General features: G+C 35.3%; 1 protein-coding gene across 2 annotated transcripts in view; it reads right to left on the reverse strand.

Moving 5' to 3' along the window:
- LOC138715564 (uncharacterized) overlaps positions 1-15,409 on the reverse strand; it is a 52,851-nt gene extending 37,442 nt beyond the window's left edge. Inside the window, exons 1-2 of one of the 2 annotated variants that reach the window (XM_069848634.1) lie at positions 13,655-15,409; positions 11,233-11,412 (exon numbers count right to left, since the gene is read on the reverse strand). In XM_069848634.1, coding sequence (XP_069704735.1) covers positions 11,233-11,412; positions 13,655-13,901 — 427 coding nt within the window. In that variant the 5' untranslated portion in view covers positions 13,902-15,409. The remainder of the gene's footprint in view (positions 1-11,232; positions 11,413-13,654) is intronic. The other variant, XM_069848635.1, reaches the window with a different exon arrangement.
- Positions 15,410-15,620: the final 211 nt, after the last annotated feature.

Here is a 15,620-nt window from a genome sequence, read left to right on the forward strand (position 1 = left end):
TAGGGTATTTTTAGCATGCTGAAATCAAATTCAAAGCCAAAAAGTTCCTACCACGTACCATTTTTTTGTTATTTTTATTTTCTTATAATATATTACGACAATTTATAGCATAATCATTTAAACTGTAATACTTTAACATATGTAGGTTTAGTATGTTAGGATATGAAAACCAAATGTATTCAACATATTTTTAAGGTGTTTATTTTGAAAACCAAGGACACTGGATGTTTCTTAGCAGATAGGGAGTGCAAGCACATAAGGAAGTTAGGGCGAAATAACGTGCAGCCTTGTCATTATTTTTATTTGTGAAAGATAGAAATGTCAGCCACTCCTTGTTGAGAGACTCAACTCAACTCGTCTAGTTTCTCTCACATTTCATTAGTCTGCATTTCATCTGGAAACGAAACGAAATCAGTTTGAAGCTTTATTGTGGAGTAGAATGTTGAAAGTTTTTAGTTCAGTAAGAAAGTATTTACCATGTTGCATCGAGGATGTCTAAATAATCCAGACCACTTTTGTTATATAACTTATGTAGGATATACACATCGCCTAAGCAGAGGTGTAATATTACACATTTTGTGAAAAAGTCATACCATGCCTATTTTGGAATCAAACTTGGAAACCAAAGTAAAGCTTGGGCACCACACAAAGTATGTAGAGTATGCACTGAAGAACTTCGTCATTTGATCAATTGGAGAAGACCGTTGCTATCTTTTGGAGTACCTATGGTTTGGAGAGAGCAGTTGAACCATAGTAATGACTGCTACTTCTGTTCGTGTGATGTGAAGGGGTACGATTCTAAACATAAAAATCAAATCGTGTATTCAGTTATTCGGTCAGCCATTTTACCTGTGCCTAATGTATACCAATCCCTGTGCGACCAGAAAATCTTAAACAAACGTCATTCTAATGGTACTGACAACATAAAATAGGTTTTAAATACTTTTTCTCCAAAGATGATAATTTTGTATATTGCAGTAATGTGAAAGAATTTATGCTAAAACTTGGACTTCCAAACTATGACCTAAGTGAATGGAGAATGTTCACTGATGCTTCCAAGCGAAGTTTAAAGGATTTCCTCCTTCATAACGGAAACGTTTTTGGTTCAGTGCCCATTGCCTATTCAGTGATCCTCAAAAAATCATACACAAATTTGCAACTGCTGTCATTGCGACTAGACTATAGGAATACAACTGGCAAGTTTGTGATGATTTCAAAGTTCTTACTAAGTTGCTGGGTCAACAATATGATTTTACCAAATTTCCATGCATTCTTTGCCTATAGGATAGTAGGGTACGAGTTGATCACTGGACTATGAAAGACTGGCCACCTCGACAAAATCTGGAAGTCGGTTGTAAGAATGTTGTGCGCCAAAGCTTTGTGAGTTCTTCTAAAGTTGTGCTGCCATTTCTCCACATCAAGCTTGGCTTAATGAAACAGCTTGTAAAAGCTTTAAATAAGGAAGGAGGCTGTTTTAAGTACATATGTGACAAATTTCCACTACTATCTGAAGCAAATTGAAAGAAGATACATATTTAATGGTCTTGACATAAGAAAACATGTCTGGTGCAGCATTTAAAAACAGTATGGATGAAAAGGAGAAATCAGCATGGATGTTGTTTTAAAATTTCTTGGCAACAAGGATCCTAATTACTGAAACATTGTGGCTAACATGCTTGAAGCATACAAGGAATTTGGTTGTAAGATGAGTATCAAAATTTTCTGTTTTCTCAGCTAGATTATTTTGCCGGAAATCTAGAATTTTTCAGCTAAAAGTAAGATGAACGATTTCACAAGGATCTGCAGGAGTTCGAAAGAAGGTACCAGGGACGCGGGAGCATCAGTATGCTTGGTGATTATTGTTGGATGTTAAAGCGTGAAATACCTGAAGAGAAACATAAAAGAAAGAGGAACAGGAGGACTTTCTCAACTAAGAAGCAAGTGGTGTAATTTTTTGTGTGATACATTGTGCTAATTTATACATCCAATAGTGAAGTAAACAAGATAAAACAAAGCAAAAACACTCTAGTGACATGTACGAACAACCATACACATAATTTCAGCAAGTTGTATGTTTTAAATATTGCTTTTGAATTTGAAATAAAAAAGTGAAATGAAAAAGTTTGTGATGAAATTCACGTAATTATAAAATACATTTAAAGTGATTTTGCAAACACACCAGATGTGATAGAAGCAAACGGATTGAAAATTCGGATTCAGCACATCAACATTATGTTATAAAATCACATTACTTAGTTAGCAACAAACACAAAGTTGAAATTCGCAGGCTAGTGTAATTTATGTCAATTTTATCGGGTATGAGTAAATGAATATGTCTAATAGTTTGAGATCTTCCCCAATGAACTGGCTGCTTGGGAAGCCAATCTCTAAATTGTCGACAGCAAGATTACCACGTGGATTAGACATGCTCCAAGTGTACAGGTTCATCTCTTGGACAAAGACAAGCCCCTCCAACATACTTACAAATTGACCTAAGGGAGCATGCAAGGATTCCAACTCTGTGAATAGATTTGTGTGTTAAGAAACTTCCCAAACTATGATAAATATCTGGATCTAAAAAAAAGAGCAGACCGCAAGGAAGTAATGTAATGAAACAAAACACATTAAAGAGATCTGGGCAAGTAGTTTGACACGTGCAATGAAAGAGATTAGAAATGAGGAGGACCAGATGTTTCTTGAAAAGCAAAGAGAAAAGTATTTTGAAGTAGCATGGAAGGTAGTGATGTCAAACAGCTGCAAAAGAAATCAAGAATGAATGAAGAGAGCTCGGTACGAAGAAGTGAAGTCTGTGTGTGTCTAATGCCTACCCACTTCACTTGCGTGATTCTGCATACCGCGGATAGATGGCAGGACTGTGACCCATTTTCAAGTTGCACACCACTCGGCAGGCCACGTTATGCATAATGTGTATCTGTTAAGAGTTATGTCGTGTATTAGAGTGAGTATATGTGTAAGTGTAGTGTAGGAAATGATGAGGACGATGACAAAGGTAAGGAAGAAAGAAAGGGAGAAACCCGGTGCCGGCACGTAGCCTACTCCTGTTGAATAGCACCCAGGGGACCACCAGGCTTAATGTCCCCATCCTATGGATGAATCACTATCAACAGTGACATATGCCTTCTTTTCATATGCACGTGGACAGATTTGGGATTTAATTCAAGCATACTGGTGCACAATTTAGTGAGTAAAAGTTGTGCACCACCATCTCTCCTAGTCCCGAGGTAGAAATCTTACATGAAAATTTCTGACCCTGCCGAGAATCGAACCTGAGCCGGCTAGTCTGAAGGCAGACGCATTATCACAGCGCTAACTTGGTGGACATGAAGAAGTGAATTTATATCCATGAAAGGAAGAGCAACCGACCCTCTTCATCATGTTAATCACCTAGTGCATCTGATAGCGAGAATGCATATCGACTGTCTGAATCATTATCTTGATTTTTAACATTATTACCCGCTTCAGATGTTCCTCCTCACCACCTAGTGTCCCTAAAACCATATTCCAGTCACCTAAAGTAGTCAGTGCCTTGAATAGAGTCAGTCTTCCAGATTGTGCAGCAGTATTTGTAGCTGGAGCCATTACTGAGACACTAGATAACATTAGAGAGTGGAACAAAGCATCTATTGGTATCAAATACTCTCTAACATTAATACTGGACAGTTCACGATAAGAGAGGCGAATGACTCATCAGTGCTATCTAGCAGCAGGGAATGTTGACAGTGAGGATAACGTGGCACATAGCGCGGTAAACTGCATCTAACAAGAGTTTTGTACTTCAACACGTGGTGTAAGTCGTAAGGATTATTCTCATGGCTGTTCCACAACATGTCAGGGAAAGTGGAATTGTTTGTTCTGTGTTCTTCTGTAAAAACTACGCTTGGCAAAAAGATGCTAGATCGTTCTTCAGATTTCCGAAGTGAGTAGGTGAGTGAGTAGTCATGTAAATACAAGTAGTCTATTACTTTTCTGCCACAGGATGATGATGATTATTACAGTAGAGTCAGTAGATAACTTGTTCTGTGACCTTATCATGTGTTGTGGCTCTCACCAATGGATATGGAGAAGGAAGATAATTAGTCTGAGATGAACTTTCGTGTCAGTAGATTCGTATAATTTTAATCATGAAACAAACTCTCTTTCTGTTAGCTCATTCTTTTCCCACTTGCACAATTCACATGACAGGTCTCGTGTCCTCACCATCATCATCATCATCATATTATTATTATTATTATTATTATTATTATTATTACTGTTATTTGTTTTTGTCTTATAGATGTGCCATATGGGTAAATAAATGTAAAAGACAAGACCTAGACGAAACGTTTAAAACTAGAGGAACAGAGTATCTGTACAAAAATCACAGAATATGTTCAGATCACTTTAGATTATCGGACTTCAATAACCCTAATTTGAAAAGTCAGGAGTAAGTAAAAATAAGGTGTAATTGGAAAAGTACCAAAGTTTCAAATGAGTCATAGACCTGTTAATTTTTCATATATTTTTTTAATAACAGTCTGAAGAGAACAGCTATTCCTTCACTGAATTTAACAACTCCTTCTTCCGAAAATATGGGTCAAAGTACAATGAAAGAACCACGAAGGTCCCCAAAGAAACGCATTAGACCTTCCATCGAGGAGGTGACAGGCTCTCCGATTCCAGACAGAAATGACGATAGTCCTCTACCAGGTACCTCATAATCAGATAGTACATTAGCAATAACATGTTCTCTGTGCTAAGTGAATCAGTTATTAAACTGCATAAAACTACTTTACTTCCATCATACCAAACACAATTTCTTTATAGTTTCTCCATATAAAATATAGAAAGTCATGACTTTTTCAAACTAAATAGACGCATATTGTATACGTAACATAAAAATACGAATTATTGATTTTGTGAAGAAAGTGTGTGAACTCATGTTTTCTCATAAAAACTGATTCAGTTAGTTAATCGCAAAATATTATTTACCTAGCCCTAGACTTTCAAGACGTTATTAATATTTCACTAAATGAAGTCCCTGTTTATTTTTTAAGATGCAAGAAATCCTAAAAGGTCAAAGATGGCTCAAAATCTTCTGATAAAGACACTTTCTAAGAAATTGATTGCAGCTCAAAAGTTGGTATCTAAACACAAAAAAATTATTTCATCCCTTCGGGTGGAAGTGAGAGCTCTGAAGACAACCAGTTCAAATACTGATTTAATCAAAATTGTTTCTAATGATGAATTCATTATGTCGCAAGTGTGCTTAAAAAGAAAGAAAAAATTGGGAAGGCGGTATTCCAGTTACGATAAAAGTTTTGCATTGGCACTCCATTATTGCTCACCTCAGGGCTACAGATTTTTAAGGAGAAAATTGTGTTTGCTAACAGTCAGATCTCTCCGAAATTGGCTTCATGGATTTGGTAAAGGCCCCGGTACAAATCCCACCATTTTACAATTATTAAAAGTAAAGTCTGGAATGCTGCCACTAAATGAAGAGGTAGTAACACTTGCTGTAGATGAAATGTATTTGAAGGAAAATATAACGTACAATGCTAAAGTGGACATTTTTGAGGGATTCATTGAATTGGGTATACACAGCCCTAACCAACAATCTCCAACTAACGTAAAAGATTCAGAGGTACCACTTGCAAACCAAGCAATGGTTTTTATGATTCGAGGAATGTGTAAAAATTTTAAGCAAACCATTGGTTATTTTCTATCGAAAGATGCCATGCCTGCAGAGATTTTAAAATCACATCTGCTTGAAATGAAATAAATGAAATATAAGATACGGGATTTATCCCTAAAGCGATTGTTTCAGACCAAGGATCAAACAACACTAAATTGAGAAGACTGCTTGGATGTAATGAAGTACAGCCTTATTTTGAACACGATGGTGAAAAAAATTTATTTGTTTCATGATACACCACATTTGATTAAGAGCGTAAGGAATAATTTAAAACATTATAATTTTAAGCTATTTGATAAATTAATTAAGTGGGAATACCTAGAAAAACTTTATTTTATAGATAAAGATATGAATCCCCGACTTTGTCCTAAAGTAAAACTTAATCACTTGAATCTACCACCATTCACACTGATGCGAGTGTGCCTTGCTACACAGTTATTAAGTCATTCTGTAGGAAAAGCTATGGCAACACTCATAAAATTCAAACAGTTACCAGAGGAGGCTCAACCTACTGCAGACTTCATCCTGTTCATGGATAAAGCTTTTGATTGTTTTAACTCTTCTAGTTTCCAAACTAGTAAAGCCTTAAATAGGCCACTAAGTGAAAATTCCACACACTGGAATTTTTTTAATGAAATAGAAAAAAACATTTAGAAATATCCAGGTAATAAACAACAGGAAAATGAACCCAAGATGTATAAATGGCTGGCTAGAAAATTTACAATCTTTAAAACTGCTATGGAAAGAATTGCATTATAATTATGGATTTAAATTTTTAATAACAAGAAGATTAACACAAGACTGCATAGAAAATCTCTTTTCTATTATTCGATCTAAAGGTGGAAACAACGTAACTCCAGACTGCTCGAAGTTTAGAGCTACAATTCGGGCAATCATGATGAATCAATTCCTAAGTCCTCCTGAAACAAGCAACTGTGAAGCTGACGTTTGTTCTTTCTTACTCAAGAAAGGAGATATCGAGGCAGCTAAATTGAATTTTTGCAGTCCAGGCATTACAGATGTCTCCGATTTGGATGTAACTGTTGATGACAAAAATGTACAGCATACAAATGAAGAAACCGTGTTGCAAGAAAATGCAAGAGCTTATGTTGCAGGTTGGGTGTGTAGCAGAATAAATCACGAAATTTGTCGAAGAAATTTATCTTGTAAAGAAAACCCCAACAATGACGTAACAACGCACATCGCAAATAAAAAATACTGTAAAGATTCAAAAAATTTTTCCTAATGATGTTTCTCTAATGCTCAGCCAATTGTGTTCTGATGTTTCCAAAGAAACTGATCATGTTATTTATAAAACTAGAATTGGTGTAAAAAAAGAACTAGTTAAAATGGTAGTGCTCCCTGTTAACATGTCCATTTGCAGTGACTGTGCCATGTCTTCATTGACAAATATTTCAATGTGTTAATAAATTGTTACATCAAAAATAAAATGGACAACCATACAGCTAAAAAAGAAAACAAGCGATGTATGAAAGCTGCTAAAGTCATGCACAACTAAATTTCATCAAATTTGAAAATATGAGAATTTATCAATTCATTTCTATTCTAATAACTTTGTAATTTGTTATTAATTAAAAATGTTATGAACAAAGTGACTCTAAAGTATAATATTTATTGCTTTGCAGCTTCTTATTGAAATCAAATGCACACCTCTCCTCTTTTCCTCACGTAATCCAGCACGACGCATGGAGTGTGCGAACGTTTCAAGCCGCTAGATGGCAGCACTGTTACTTTTCGCCGCCGCTTGCAATGCTAAACAGGAAAGCTTTCTAGTATTAATGTTAGAGAGTATTTGTTGGTATTCAAAGTCCATATAATGATATCAAGCTTCTTACTCTCCATAAGAAATATCCCAACCAAACTGTAGATAAGAAAACACAATTATAGGCTATTATGGCATTTTGCCAACATCTTTGGTTTCTCTCTGAGCATCTAGTTGCTTTTTGATGACCAAGTGACCACAGAGAAAAAGAAAAATCATCACAATCATCATCATCATCATCATCATCATCATTTACTAAACAGGCTTTAAATAATGTGGTCTGTTGCGGACTCAATTCGTTTAACCAGCAAAAAAGGAAAATATAGTAACAAACTTGCAGCCTCCACAGAAACCTGATACTCCTCAATGACTACAGAACTTGGCTAAATTGGAAAACCTGAAATTGGAGAATCCTATAACATTGAGAACCAGTTATTTATTTGAAGACTGAAATAGGAAGAGACAAATCTCAATCTTTCCTGCACAGACTTCCTACAGAGTGGTTTTCAAGGAACTTCGTGATTGCTCCTCTTAGACGAAGTAGTAAATGACACGACAGAACGCACTATCAACCTGTTCCAAAAGTACAATGAGACATTGAAGAAGATGAATAGAAACAGTTTCTTCTATAACTTTTATCCAAACACCGATAAGAGTTTTCTACTCCTTCAAAAGCTGCTCTGACTTTTTTCTTTCACTATGTTACACATTATAAACTTCTCAGCTCTGGAGCGACTTGTAAATGGTAATATTTTAATGAAATTTTTTGTGCTTGTTTTACACATTAATGCATAATATTAGCCTTGTGGGAATTTGAATTTTTCAAAGTTTGGTTTTTTGGATCACACTACCATGTCAAGACACTGGAGGAATTTCTGTTAGCTACTAGCAAACACATGTAATTTTTAAGTGAAGAGTTGTCTTTTAGATCTCTTATGTCAGATTCTAGAATATTCACATAACTAAGTACTTGACTGAGAGTATCGAATGTATTTTGCATGTTTAATCTTACTGTTTCTAGTTGGACTGTAAGAGATTCGGTATCATGTACGTATCTCTGGCAGACTTAGTGTTCTCTCAGAAGATAAAATTTTCTTGGTAGGCGATCTATTGCAGACTCCATCCTGTTGTTCTCTCACCAGTGATAGCTTGGTTGAAACATGATGTGAACTGACATGAACTTTTGTACTGTCACCCCTTGACAATCTTTCTGATGATAAACATTTCTTGCATGGAAAGATGAAGGACCCACCTCATGTAAAAGCCTCATACTCAGGATTGCCGAATTTGAGACAATCATGGTGGAACGCACGTCTGACCGCACACCTCTTAGCTTTACAAACCACTCACTATTGCTCGTATAGTGTGGTCTCTCACCTCGCATGCATCAGATCTTAAAAAACAAGCCTTTTGAAGACTTGATTGCTGTGTGGATTTAGATTCAAACATGAGCACAGCTTAAATGTTATTGACTACTAACGACCCAGCAACCATAAAGCATTCTGAATCGTTAGAGACTGGAATTTTTTGTTGAGTTCAAAGTGCAAAATGTGGGATTTTCAAATGGGGAAATCGGTGCTTTCAATTAAATTTTTCAGTATTTTCACATTGTTCGTTTTCGAGCTTGGAAATTGGTATGTTCGTTTTTATAAAGTCTTTCCAACACTTTTTCCCAGATATTCGCAATTTTTCTTTTTGTTTTGCACACTGCAAAAACAAGTGGCAATAGAAGTCAGCACAAGAGATTGTTCGTCTTCCTTGCGAAAATTAATTGCCGATGCATGTTTTACCGACTTCAAATCTTTCTCAACAGTATCTCTTCTTTCCCACGAGACCTCACAATTACAAAATTTACACATGACTGTACTTTTGTCTGTGCAATAAAACCTATGCCTTATATACTGGAAAGCTCTATTGGAGCTATTTTATTATTAAGCATTCTTGTAGCCTCACTTGCACGGGAACACAATAATGTTATTTCGCCTATGTGTGACACTATAAACAAATAAAACAAACACACTCAACACGTCCAAAATAATATGGCATTCAGCAGGCTCACAATGCTCACAATACGATTCTCGCACATCGCTACATATATCAGATATGATGTCAGGAGTGTGTTTAGACCAGGTATTTGAATTAAAACCTTCTAGCTCATTGACCGTTGACTAAAACAGATTCAGTATCGAATGTGCAATACTAGCGACCATAAATATCGACCTTATCTGTGCGACAGCTATCGATTATCGATTGTAGTAAAAAAAATTAAAAATTGAAAATTCGCGCACATAATTCGCTAATTGCTTAAAAAATCGCATTCCCGACTTGATACGGATTTCGCGATGTTTCACGAATTCAAATCAGGCATAAATGAATTGAATAATGTATATTTACTGTAATTAGATGTTGAGAAATATTTTTTTCCAAAATTCGAGAAATATTCCATTCCCTATGAATTGTCAATACTTTAAAAGAAGGAAATAATATATTTCATTCAAATGGAATAACAAATTGTAGGAGAGAGGAAAACGAAGTAGGGTAAATCTTGTTAATATTGTGATAAGAGTAATATCGTGCTACTGTGTTTGATAGCTTATCATGCTTTTACAGAGCGAGAGAAGGACCGATTTGATGCAGCAACTTGTCCATGAACTTGTCCTTAATACATTGTCAAAAAAAACAGATTTTTGTCTCGATAAGTAAAATTGTAATAAATTCTCATACCAACTATTACGATATTACTCATATCACGATTTTACCAACCTTTACCCTATCTTATTAATGTGCTTAATAATGTATTTTGTAGCTGAAAATATATTTATTTATTTAAATTATGTTTTTGAATAATGAATTATGGTTCATAATTGTGTATGCGATATTAGCACTCAAAGAGAAAGGGATATTGGTAGACGGCTGCCAAAGTAATTGCAGATCAGTCTCAAGCCTGCAAGCTTAGTAATATCGACAGGCCAGTTCTAAAGAGAAACAACTCAAAATTTAAAGTTGTGAGAAAAATGAAGTTTAAAGCTTCAACCATACATAAAACATGATTAATTGAATTTGGATTAAGTTAAACGATCCTCTGATTCTTCACAGCAACATAAAGCTTCAAAATGCAGCTTTCTTTAAACTTTAAATTTTGAGTTGTTTCCCTTTCAAGCTGGGCCGTCGATTTTGTATTTCTGTTTTGACTGCCTGCACACTTGGATAAGGAACAATAATTTAATAATATGACGCGATTATATTTAATGTCAAATTAAAAAACTAGATAATTTCGTGTTAAAATGTTAAATTAATATTCTTCCTTTTATGTCAAGAACCTAATTTGTTTTAACTACAAACATTTAAGAACAGGTTCTATGAACTATGGCAAATTGAACAAGTGAATCCACTGGATAAATGCCCTATTCCCTACCAGTAAGAATCCAAGTCTCCTGAACTTGTTCACAGAGTATGTGAATATCCAGAGTACCGCAATCCTTTGCGCTGGAAATGCCGACAAATCAGCCATTTTTATTACAGCGCTTGCTATTTGCCGTACACATTTGTAAAGGGAATGAATGTAGCCTAAATCAGAATCAAATATTTTTAATTTTAAGGGCCATGGCCTAAATTGAGTTTTACTTTAAATGTTCCCATCCCAAGCATGTTGAAATGGAATAACAATAGTGGCCGACTAGTTGATTGCACTGCTCTGGGATTCTGCTTGTGCATAGCTGAAAGAGCATCTACTTCAGGATGTAAACAGTTACTGTACCTGAGTACATAGAGAAGTCGAAAAGACGAATCGCCACTCTCTGCAGATGCTGCAGCTCCTCCAGCCTGACTTCCTCCTCCCACTCGGCGTACCGTCTGCTGGATTCCTCGAAGTGGTCGCTGCTCGAGGTCTGGGTGGCAGTGTCTAGCATCATCAGCTTGCCAGTTGTATCATGTCGAGCTAAAAGGCAGTGTAATTCTGAACTGAAATCTTCGTAATACACTGATAGTTAACTATGAAGAGAATAAATAGGTACTGTCCAGCTGAAAGGTTATGTCTCATCCCAGTTCGTCCCACTCGTTTCTCCTGTCCTCTCTGTAAGGGCTAGTGGCTGAGCTGTTAAGTTCTTCTGTGCAAATATTTGCTGTACGGAATTGGAAGTTTACATAATATTATACAACTGTTTAAAATAATTTAAAGAAAAGGGCCCCGTTAAGTAAGTAATTGTCATATCATTTCCCCTGTTTTGACGACTGTGTGACATAACCACTTGGACGGAGAGTAGCATGACAACATGTACATCACCAAATTAAACTATTAACTATAAGTGAATCATAAAAGTAAAATCTGAAAAGGAATCAAAAGATGAAGCACGTAGTAATGGCATAACCTCTAAGAAAAATAAATTCAGAGAACTGAAATGAAGAAGTTTAGACTTTTATTAAAAAATGAAATTAAATCATCCATATTCTTTTATTTACAGATGGCTCCTAAATGTTATGTTTCTGTGTGTACCAAAAATTACTAGAGTGCTTTAAGTGAGTGTGTTACATTACAGTTCTCAAATTTCCAACTGAAAAGATAAGTTATGTGGCTGGAAGCTACTCGTATACTATGAAATATTTTCACGCCAACAAAGCATTCAGTTGTGTGTATTAAACACTTTGAAGTAAACGATTTGTATCTAGTACATGTTTCTAGAGACAGAGAAGGAAATGTGCAAGAATAGTCCTAAAGCAGATCTCTTATAACTATTTCCAGGTTTACGGGAACAAATAGATAATCTTATTCCTCAACAAGAATGGACCCTGCTAACAAGTGCATTCAAAGATTTGAGCAGCAACAAATTAAGTGCTTGCAAATGGACAAAATTAATTCGTTTGATGAACTATGTAACATAGATACTTTAAAAAAGATAGCAGGTGGATCATTAATCTCAATCCAGTGTTTCTGTACTTTTTGTTGGTTAATTTTGAGGGTGTGTCACAAATATATTGATGTATTAAAATATATGACAATTTATCAGTGCAATTGTGTGTAAATAATCAAAATGATATTCATTGCATCACAGAGTTGGTAAGTGCACACATGAAATTAGAAATGTGGTCTCAATTGGAGAGCATTCTTCTGAAGTACGTAAATTATAATAATTATTACGGTGTAATGATGTTTAGTGTTAACACGACAGCATGTTGGCCACGTTTGTATGTTTACTTAAGTATAATGCTTTATTGTAGGAAGTATTCGAAGTATTATGTTTATTGGAACAAATTTCAAACACATTAAATATAATGCCAAAATACTTATGTGATGTATTATAAGTGCATCTTTGTTGTACAAACAGTCATCTTCCTCCTGCAATGTTATTAGAAACTGTCCATTTTATACGCTAATATAATACTGAAATCTTTTAACAAATGCAGTAAATCAATAATAATGAAATAATTTTTCACTTTTTTGAACCCGTGTGCTAGTAATCTTTTCTCATGCGTTAATTTACGACTCTTTATCAAATGCTATTATTATCTAGCATCTGAATAAAATAATTAAGTGCAAAAACAAGCGTGATAAAGACACATTTGCTCTATATGGGTTGAGGGAAAACTGCAGAGAAAACCTCAACATTGACATTCCTTAATTTGAGGATCAGCCAGCAAGCCTTGAGAAACTGCTATAGAAGCAGCACTTTCTCTATCAATACTGTCTTTACTTGTGCAATACAATATGCTAACTGCGAGCACTGTGGCTGCAGTATTTGTTCTGTTGCATTGAATGGGGGACAATCACATCACACATGTGATCAGAAGTTAAGGTTGTTGCAACCATAAGGCAAATTCCTGCATGACGCTATCTGCAGTAGGTTCTGAAATGTAGACTATGATTACACCGTAAAAAAGGTCCTTTCTAAACAATAGGGCAATAATGCAACAGAAAGTAGAACATTTCCTAAAAACAATAAAATACCAAATAGTGCAAATAAATGCAAAATAAAAGTAGGCTATATTGGTCTCTATTGAAGTGTAAAGAGTTTATATTGTATCCTGCATTGTCTCTGAAGTATAAGAAAAAATATGATATTTCATCAACTTCCGAGCCCTATTCATCACTCATCAACTCATCACTTTTTCCCACCTCACTTCTGACATTCCCATCACATCCACTCTGTTTCTTCTCATTGCTTCCTTCATGTTTTCCAACTCACCCGGTAGAACTGGTGTCTTCTCATCCCTCGTTGCAGTCGTTGATCTTCTTTTCTTCTCTTCTGTGTCTTGTGTCATGACATGTCCTTCCCCAGTATCCCCCACCCGGACATCTGATTGGGGGGATAGTTTACGTCCGGAGTTTTTTACCAGGGAAAGACTCATCATGGCATTTTCAACATATCTTCTTGGGATATATAAATGCGGTAGGTTCCCATTGCTATCCGCACACCACTCTCTCTTTCGCATCTTGAAAGATCCCAGGGGGCCCCAGCGTGGAGGTGAGGAGAGTGGATTTGACTAATTAGGCCCTCCGGACTTCACCGAAATTTACCACTAGGGTTAAATATCAGTTCCATCAGGGTTTTTGACCCAATCAGAGACTGGGAAATCCCAATTAGTCTTTGCCCCCCTTATTGAGTCTAAAACATTACAAAGGTTATCAATGTGAAAAGATAACTAAGATACTTATCGAGCATGACACCAAGAAAGCTGGTCTTCTTATTTTAAAATGTAGTCAACCGACCGCAAGGAAATTTAAATATTGTCGTTTTCATATTTTATATTTAAAACGTATTTTTAATTTTTCTAAAGAAATTGATATAACGTACATTTTATGAAGCAGTTATGTATTACATTATTGTTAGGTTACTTGATTTTATCGACAGTAATCTCACTAGATAATGTCCGACTTTGTGTCAAGAAGAGATTAAAGAAATTCAATATTACCACTCAGGTTGGGCTCACAGAATAATAATATGGTACAGTCACGGATGATAAATTACTATCTTGGAAATTTCAAGCTCATAGGGAACTTGCACTCTAAATATCATGCAGTCGAATACAGGGGCGTTTTAAATGAAAATAATACTAATTGATCTTATTTCTCATTACGAATGTCATAACAATAGAAACTTGTTAAAACTAGGGTTGCCATAATGAAGAAACAAAGAAATCAGTACATGATTCAAAAGTCAATTTGATCGACAGGAAAAAACGCAGGAATTTATAAGAAACTTGTATATATAATTTATTTTTCACATTAATATCACTTGTTTACTTAATGTGGATGAGACTGGCCACTTCAGTGATACACTTTACCTTATCTAGCACACTATTTGGCATGCAATTTACATTATTACCATTTATTTTAGCACCACACCATTCATGTCTGTAGATCACAGTCACAGAACCTTTCATACTTCTCAGAACTGTGAAGAGAAGGAAGGATGAGTTGTGAAGCTAACTGCAGTTTACATTATACTCTATCTGCAGATGCGTTTACTAACTTAAGTGATAATTTGTTTCTTTCTTGTATCCACTGGCCATTCATCAAAGAAAATGATCTTTGAACGTTGGTATTATATCCACGTAGAGAGAAATAACAATTCTACCATTTGCAGCAGTTCTAAGTAGGCTACTGCACCACGGAAATACAACTGCGACAAAAATTTACCGAGATTTCGTGTGAAATCATATTTTTAGAAATTTCCTCTTTGTTGTGCAGTAGGAAAAAATTAAATTTTATCACCTAGTCAGACAGAAGGCTCTTACTGAGTTCGTAAGATGTATTATCTTGCACCCATTTGAGTATCATTTGAACACTATCTTACAAATTACTGCATTTTTCCAGATTTCTGTCCGACTTCATTCAAAATCGTGGACATCAGTCTTTTCTCCCTACACTATAAAGCCATGGACTGTCCGAGGCATATGGCAGCCCTTTGTTACAACCCAATGCCAATTAAATTTAATGCATTTTCTCAATTCTCTTCATCAGATCATTTTGAAGAGATATGTGTTTACATTCACAAAAATATACAAGTAAGCTCTTGAAGGATGTTTAAGTTACATTCAAACAATATAATTTATTGTAAACAATAAATGCATAATATTCTAAATTGTAAAACTTTAATTAATAATATAATTTGTTTATATCTACATTTTATACGGTTATATTACTGAATC

The sequence above is a fragment of the Periplaneta americana genome, chromosome 15 (assembly GCF_040183065.1).
Source record: "Periplaneta americana isolate PAMFEO1 chromosome 15, P.americana_PAMFEO1_priV1, whole genome shotgun sequence".
NCBI lineage: Eukaryota > Metazoa > Arthropoda > Insecta > Blattodea > Blattidae > Periplaneta > Periplaneta americana.